At 43.4% G+C, this 8,771-nt stretch overlaps 1 protein-coding gene across 2 annotated transcripts in view; it reads right to left on the bottom strand.

Moving 5' to 3' along the window:
* Positions 1-2,499, bottom strand: part of LOC139541550 (phosphatidylinositol 3-kinase regulatory subunit gamma-like) — a 373,575-nt gene extending 371,076 nt beyond the window's left edge. Inside the window, exons 1-2 of one of the 2 annotated variants that reach the window (XM_071346320.1) lie at positions 2,335-2,499; positions 803-1,951 (exon numbers count right to left, since the gene is read on the bottom strand). In XM_071346320.1, coding sequence (XP_071202421.1) covers positions 803-1,154 — 352 coding nt within the window. In that variant the 5' untranslated portion in view covers positions 1,155-1,951; positions 2,335-2,499. The remainder of the gene's footprint in view (positions 1-802; positions 1,952-2,334) is intronic. The other variant, XM_071346321.1, reaches the window with a different exon arrangement.
* Positions 2,500-8,771: the final 6,272 nt, after the last annotated feature.

Genomic DNA, 8,771 nt, shown 5'->3' with positions numbered 1-8,771 from the left:
ATTTCTCATTTACCAAGATAATCTATACTCCTGACAGTGGCATATCAAGAAGCTGATTAAACAGCATGATTATTACACAGGTGCACCTTGTGCTAGGGACAATTAAAGGCCACTCTAAAATGTGCAGTTTTGTCACACAACACAATGCCACAGATGTATCAAGTTTGGAGGGAGCATGCAATTGGCATGCTGACCGCAGGAATGTCCACCAGAGCTGTTGCCAGAGAATGTTCATTTCTCTACCATAAGCCGTCTCCAACGTCATTTTAGAGAATTTGGCAATATGTCCAACTGACCTCACAACCGCAGACCATGTGTATGGGGTCGTGTGGGCAAGCGGTTTACTGATGTCAACGTTGTGAAAAGAGTGTGGTTATGGTATGGGCAGGCATAAGCTATGGAAAAGGAACACAATTGCATTTTATCAACGGCAATTTGAATGCACAGAAATACTGTGACTAGATCCTGAGGCCCGTTTTTTTTAAGGTACAGTATCTGTGACCAACAGATGCAAATCTGTATTCCCAGTCATGTGAAATCCATAGATTAGGGCCTAATGAATTTATTTCAATTGACTGATTTCCTCAAATGAACTGTAACTCAGTAAAATCAAAGAAATTACTGCATGTTGCGTTAATATTTTTGTTCAGTATAGAATGCCAGACCAAACCGTAAAGCCAAGCACCATTACATTGCAGTTAACAGGTCATAACAGATAGCTCAACATTTAACAGATGGCCAGTCTCCATGTTTCTGAATGGAGTACTCTTGGCATGCCCCCATCCTCAGTTCCAACACTTACCTCCTGCTGCAGCGGCCCCTGTAGGCTGGGGTCCGGGCCCCACGCTGCTCTGTGTTCCCCCAGGGGTTGGGGGAACGGCTCTGGGCCAGGGCTTGGTGGCGGGCAGCCCCTGCCTCAACACCCCAGTGTACTCCACAAACGTCCCGGGGAAGTTGCCCTTCTCTTTGGTCCGCTCGTTGGTGCCGTGCAGCCATCCCTTGGGGCTGCGGTGTTCATCCCCTTCCTGGTAGTCCTTCAGAGAGGCCTTCAGGACCGTCAGGATGTCCCCTGGCTGGAGGCTGATGTCATCACCATGCTCCCGTTTGTACTCGAAGAGTGCGCGGTACTGGAAGCTGCTGTCAGAGGCTGTCATGGCGACAGTCACAGGCTCATCGATAGTCCCTCAGGCTTCAACTGAGGTCTGCTGCGTCACTAATTCAAGTCCTCTGTTTTTACTTTGCAAACTTAAATCCAATGTCTTAGCGAGGACTAGTACTTTAATGTTCACCCAAAAGTCTAGTAGCCCTTGAGTTGAAGAGAATAGTAAAGATTCAGCATTGGGGTGATCCCATCCGAGTCATGGTGAGAAACTGCACCATTCACTGAGGAGGAGAAAACAGACAGTGGGTCTGTCCGTCGTCCTCGGTTAGGTACACTTCTGATGCTCCACCCCTCTGTCTGTCTATCAGTCAGTTTGTCTATCAGTCAGTTTGTCTGTCTATCAGTCAGTCTCAACTCTCCCGTCTGGTGTGTCCAGGGCCTGAGGAGGTCTGAGGTGGGCATGAATGAGAGACAGAGACAGACTGGGGTGGCAGAGGAGGGTAGCACTGAGTAGCACCGTTTCAAGACAGGGTGACCTAGAGCCCTTGATGGGGTTGATGGGGTGTGTCCCTAGATTTTGAGATTCTGAGGTTCTGCAGAGTTGGCACTGTTCCACAGATAGATGTGGGATCCTCCTACCCAGTGTCCCCTCTGTTCTGTCAGTCAGGTGTTGCAGCACAGTGAACTCACGACAGGCCACCCTAGCTCCCTCCCATACCTGGATAATATTAATCCACTGCAGAGCAGACAGGAGGGGCATCCAGTCCAGCACTCTCTCTCACTACTCCAGCAGACTGCCTTCACACACAAGTCCCAGTCCCACTGCTGCCAGCCAGCCCTACCTGGAAACTTCATCAAAGTTACATGGTTATAGCCTCATTATTAGGACATTAAATATGTTGATATAATGATATAACATGCCGTATTATTAACATGATGTTATTATTTGCATCACTATTGACAGGAAGCAATATAAGGATCATTTATAGTAACGCGATACAGAATTTACAGACATGAGAAAAATCTAACATTATTTCAATAGACAGATTCCAATGTGTGTGGCTAATATTAGATACATTAGGCCTACATATTATATGATAGCCACACTATAAAATGAAGGCATGGAATCAAACGTATCACATACAAAATGTGACTGGGCGAATAAGAACTTTAGAGCAGCAAGCAAAAACTCGAGTGGTAGCCTATTTTGTGAAATTGCGGCGTAAACTTACCTTTCAATGCCGTAGAGCTCTTGCCTTCTATCCGTGCACCGTTATCCAATTTATGCGACTTTCTTGTTAAAATACACACGATATAAAAGACAGAAGAATATAAAAGCAGACGTCCATATAGCCCGGTATAGAGATGCGTGGCTGGTCCACACCTCGAGCCAGACCTGCTCCCAATACTCGAGTACAGCGTGTGGTGATGTCAGAGACCACACCCCCGGCGTCTGCGAATTATTCTAGTAGAGAAGGCGCACTACTGCAGTAGGCAATACTTGAACTGAGGTTAATACTGCTTACCGTAGAAACCCAAATTATTATGTTTTACCACATTTGGCAATAGGCCTGTCGTAGTTTACTCACATGTGCGGAATGAACACAGGGTCCAAATCGCGACGGGCGGTCATGTAGGCTAGGATAGTTTGAGCTGCGTCAGAATGATGATACATTTGCCTATGTAGCCTTCTCATCTGAATTGAATTTTGCGCGCCTCTGGTAAAAACGATCAATCTCACATGGATTGCTTTTAGAGGGGAAAGAACGGCTGATATTTCGGACGGTATGGCAGCAGTGCTGCTCTCCTAATTTAATCACAACTGGACCGTTACAAACCGTTCCACTGCCAGGGGCAATCTGCTACGTCATGTGTGCACATTTTCAGTCTCACTGTAATATAGGCCACTGTCACAGGCAGAAATCTGTTGATGGTAGGGCCAGCAAAAATGTAGTTGGGACACAATTTGGGCACTCAAATCATCATTAAATCATCATTAAATCGTAGCCTACCCTATACCCTACTGTAATTGATTGCACACAACAAACCATCTAATATGTGATTTGTCATTACAGACCAAATTGTCTTGTAGGCCTACGTAAACCCATGACTCTTGCATTTAACATGCGACTCAAATAGATGTACACATAATAAACCATAGGCCTGTAATTAATAGACTATGAGACTAGAACATAATGCCCAGATAGAACAGTAATAATCACAATAGGGTTGGTAACCTCTCACTGGCTCAGTGACCAAGAGATGGTAGGCTAGGCTAGGCTGCCACAAATGTAACCGTTTAAATTTCAAGTTTTAATGTAATCTGCGTAGGTACACTGAAATGCCTTTCTTGCACATCATATTAACTCAAAACGAATAAACGTTTTGAATAACTGCCATTTTTAAAGTTATGTCCCTCCCGTCCTTGACTTTTCCTAAATAACACTATCCTTGTTAGAATCTTAATATCACAAATAGCATTTGTGTTATAAGCAGTTTTAAGAGGACATGTCACCCCCCCCCCCCTTACCTGTCAGACCTGTGCAGTTGATGGCCCATCGAAACTACACCTAAACTATATCGAAAGTAATTTCACACATATAGTAATAGAGTTAGCCTACAGACAATATTACATTGACAATAGTCTAATTAGTGAGAATATTATAAATTGTTAAATGGTATATGAAGAATCTGATGAACAGCGCAGCTTGAACAGCGCACCGAGTCACAAGCAGGTAAGACGTGTTGATGTCGATATAGTATCAGAAAGAGCATATTATACATTTTCCTAATCACATATCCTTTCCTACAACTCTACAACTCATACAAATGACCCCTTGAGCTCCAAAATCTAACTTTTTGGGGGCAGAGTTACTGCTAGGACATGCGCTCCCCATGTGCGATGCATCACTCAAAATATGCCATTCTGTTCTTTTTAAATGCATTTACTTAAATTAATTCCTCGAGGCCTGCCCTTAACAAATTAATAATGCATGATCTTTGTGCTGGTGTTTATTTAATGGATTTTAACACTTGACAGTTGAACTTGAGGTGATGAAGTCTGTTTCAGGCCTATCAGAGTTACTCCTATAATCTAGCAATATAATGCTTATCTTTATACAAAATATGATCCTCCTTTTGTATGTCTATATCCGGATAGCAGCCATCTGACATAAAGAAATGCATGTCTGTGTCGTGGCATGCCACCGGCATATCTCTCTCTCTCTGGGGTTAGGCCTAAGCTTCCCTTCCTTTATATAGGCTATATACATGGAACAAAATATGAACGCAACATGTAAAGTGTTGGTCCCAAATTTTCCATATGCGCAAAAAGCTTATTTCTCTCAAATGCTGTGCACAAATTTGCTTACATTCCTGTTAGTGAACATTTCTCCTTTGCCAAGATAATCAATCCACATGACAGGTGTGGCATATCAAGACGCTGATTAAACAGCATGATCATTACACAGGTGCACCTGGGGACAACAAAAGGCCACTCTAAAATGTGCAGTTTTGTCACATAACACAATGCCACAGATTTTGAGGGAGTGTGCAATTGGCATGTTGACTGAAGGAATGTCCACCAGAGCTGCTGCCAGAGAACTGAATGTTACTCTTTACCATAAGTTGCCTCCAATGCCATTTTAGAGGATTTGGCAGTAGGTCCAACTGGCCTCACAACCGCAGACCACGTGTAACCACGCCAGCCCAGGATCTCTACATCCGGCTTCCTCACCTGCGGGAACATCTGAGACCAGCCACCCGGAAAGCTGATGAAACTAAGGAGTATTTTCTGTCTGTAATAAAGCTCTTTTGTGGGGAAAAACGAATTCTGAGGAAGGAATAGTGTTTTTGTAATTTGTTATAGGCTGTTTTTAAGGACACGTAAATGTGGCTCATTTGGCCAACATCCCTCGTTTATTGGGCGCTGGCTGTGCCAGGTTGGATCTGAATGCATATGGCTGTCCATTGAATTTTTAAAAAATCCGGTAAATTAAAATCTTCCCTGTTATGTTGTTCGGGGCCAAATTTTCCTAAAGGAAACTCTGAAATGGCATATTGTTTTTAACACCAGACTCAACGTCATCAGTGAAGAGGCGACTCCTGGATGCCGGCCTTCTAGGCAGAGTTGCAAAGAAAAAGCCATATCTCAGACTGGCCCAAAAAAATTAAAGATTAAGATGGGCAAAAGAACACACTGGACAGAGGAACTCTGCCTAGAAGGCCAGCATCCCGGAGTCGCCTCTTCACTGTTGACGTTGAGACTGGTGTTTTGCGGGTACTATTTAATGAAGCTACCAGTTGAGGACTTGTGAGGCGTCTGTTTCTCAAACTAGACACTCTAATGTACCTGTCCTCTTGCTCAGTTGTGCAACGGGGCTTCCCACTCCTCTTTCTATTCTGGTTAGAGCCAGTTTGCCCTGTTCTGTGAAGGCAGTAGTACAAAGCGGTGTACGAGATCTTCAGTTTCCCAGCAATTTCTCGCACGGAATAGCCTTAATTTCTGAGAACAAGAATAGACTGATGAGTTTCAGAAGAAAGTTATTTGTTTCTGTCCATTTTGAGCCTGTAATCGAATCCACAAATGCTGATGCTCCAGATACTCAACTAGTCTAAAGAAGGCCAGTTTTATTGCTTCATTAATCAGCACAACAGTTTTTAGCTGTGCTAATATAATTGCAAAAGGATTTTCTAATGATCAATTAGCCTTTTAAAATGATCAACTTGGATTAGCTGACGCAACGTGCCATTGGTACACAGGAGTGATGGTTGCTGATAATGGGCCTCTGTACGCCTATCTAGATATTCCATAAAAAATCGGCCATTTCCAGCTACAATAGTCATTTACAACATTTACAATGTCCACACTGTATTTCTGATCAATTTTATGTTATTTTAATGGACAAAGAATTTGCTTTTCTTTCAATAACAAGGACATTTCTAAGTGACCCCAAACTTTTTTGAACGGTAGTATAGATGGAATAGGTCGTTATGCCACTAAAGAAAATATTTTTGTTCTATGTTCTTTGCCGCACAACATCACTTAATTGAAATTCGTGTTTGAATTCACAATGCTCTCTATGCACTCATCCATCTACCGTTCTAGTGCTATTCTGAGAAAGTTATTTAAATATGGAAAAAATGCCTGAAATCTTTCATGATTAAAACCTACAGTCAAACATGGTAATTGAAGATGGTGCAGGGATGAATGTTTACATGAAATATACTTCTTAGGCCTACAAGAGGCTGACTTCAAGTTCTTTACTTTAAATACTTTACATGACCAAACACTAAATCATAAACAACTACAGCCATTCCCAAAGTAGGCCTATACACAGACAATACTGACCAGGTGAGTCCAGGTGAACTGCATGATCCCTTATTGATGTCACTTGTTAAATCCACTTCAATCAGTGTATATGAAGGGGAGGAGACAGGTTAAAGAAGGAATTTAAGCCTTGAGACAATTGAGATGTGGATTGTGTCATTCAGAGGATGAATGGGCAAGACAAAATAGTTAAGTAAACGGGGTATGGTAGTAGGTGCCAGGCGCACCGGACTGTGTCAAGAACTGCAGCGTTGCTGTTTTTTCACTCTTAACAGTTTCCCATGGTACACCACCCAAAACACATCCAGACAATTTGACACAACTGTGGGAAGCATTGGAGTCAACATGGGCCAGCATCCCTGTGGAATGCTTTCGACACCTTGTAGAGGCCATGCCCTGACGAATTGAGGTTGTTTTGAGGGCAAAAAACTCAATATTAGGAAGGTGTTCGTAATGTTTGGTTTACTCAGTGAATATACACAACAGCTGAATATTAAATACCTCCAGCACAGTAAAATGTTGTTGTTGTTGTTGTTTGCCTGCAGCCCAGACCTATTTTCCGTCTCACAATCAATTTACCGTGCTACTGCTTGAGGCACTCAATTATGATCGCCAACTGCACCCAGCGAGACTCAATGCTAGCTGCTAGCCTGTTACATTAGCCTACCTCACTGATAGATTGCCATGTGTGTGAGAAAGATATTTTACCCTTCTGTCCCACCCATTCGTCTCACTCATGAAGAAGGCCCATATCATCAGTATCTGCCATTGGCGGGCCTCACACAGTTAGTGTCATAATATACTGTATATCCTTGGGCTGCATGAAAATGCCGATGCCGGAGAAGCAGTGGGGACCTAGTCAGACTGCATTTGGAAAGTATTCAGACCCCTTCACTTTTCCACATTTTGTTACGTTACAGCCTTGTTCTAAAATTGATTACAATTTTTTTTTTTTACAACTCTCAGCAATCTATACACAATACCCCATAATGACAAAGCAGAAACAGGTTTTTAGACATTTTTGCAAATGTATTAGAAATAAAAAACAGAAATACCCTATTTCCATAAGTATTCAAACCCTTTGCTTATGAGACTCAAGTCCATCCTGTTTCCACTGATCATCCTTGATATGTTTCTACAACTTGATTGGAGTCCACATGTGGTAAATTCAATAGATTGGACATGATTTGCACAAACCTATCTATATAAGGTCCCACAGTTGACAGTGCATGCCAGAGAAAAAACCAAGCCATGAGGTCGAAGGAATTGTCCGTAGAGCTCCGAGACAGGATTGTGTCGTGGAACAGATCTGGGGAAGGGTACCAAAAATTGTGTGCTGCATTAAAGGTTCCCAAGAACACAGTGACCTCCATCATTCTTAAATGGAAAAAGTTTGGAACGACCAAGACTCTTCCTAGAGCTGGCCGCCCATCCAAACTGAGTAATCTGGGAGAAGGGCTTTGGTCAGGGAAGTCACCAAGAACCTGATGGACACTCTGACAGAGCTCCAGAGTTCCTCTGTGGAGGTGGGAGGACCTTCCAGAAGGACAACCATCTCTGCAGCACTCCACCAATCAGGCCTTTATGGTAGAGTGGCCAGACGGAAGCCACTCCTCAGTAAAAGGCCTATGACAGCCCGCTTGGAGTTTGCCAAAAGGTACCTAAAGGTCTCTCAGACCATGACAAACAAGATTGTCTGGTCTGATGAAACCAAGATTGAACTCTTTGGCCTGAATGCCAAGCGTCACGTCTGGAGGAAACCAGGCACCGCTTATCACCTGGCCAATACCATCCCTACAGTGAAGCATGGTGGTGGAAGCATCATGCTGTGGGGATGTTTTTCAGTGGCAGGGACTGGGAGACTAGTCAGGATCGAGGGAAAGATGAACAGAGCAAAGTACAGAGAGAGCTTTGATGAAAACCTGCTCCAGAGCACGCAGGAAGTCAGACTGGGGTGAAGGTTCACCTTCCAACAGGACAACGACCCTAGGTACACAGCCAAGACAATGCAGGAGTGGTTCGGGACAAGTCGCTGATTGTCCTTGAGTTGCCCAGCCAGAACCCGGACTTGAACCCTATCAAACATCTCTGGAGAGACCTGAAAATAGCTGTGCAGCATAGCTCCCCATCCAACCTGACAGAGCTTGAGAGGATCTGCAGAGAAGAATGGGAGAAACTCCCCAAATGCAGGTGTGCCAAGCTTGTAGCGTCATACCCAAGAAGACTCAAGGCTCTAATCGCTGCCAAATGTGCTACAACAAAGTTTCTAAAAAACAGTTTTTGCTCTGTCATTATGAGGTATTGTGTGTAAATTGATGAGAAAAAAAATACAATTTAATC

This window comes from Salvelinus alpinus, chromosome 16 (assembly GCF_045679555.1).
Source record: "Salvelinus alpinus chromosome 16, SLU_Salpinus.1, whole genome shotgun sequence".
Classification (NCBI taxonomy): domain Eukaryota; kingdom Metazoa; phylum Chordata; class Actinopteri; order Salmoniformes; family Salmonidae; genus Salvelinus; species Salvelinus alpinus.
Note: the sequence above shows the minus strand (reverse complement) of the source record. Positions and strands in the feature narration are given on the sequence as shown.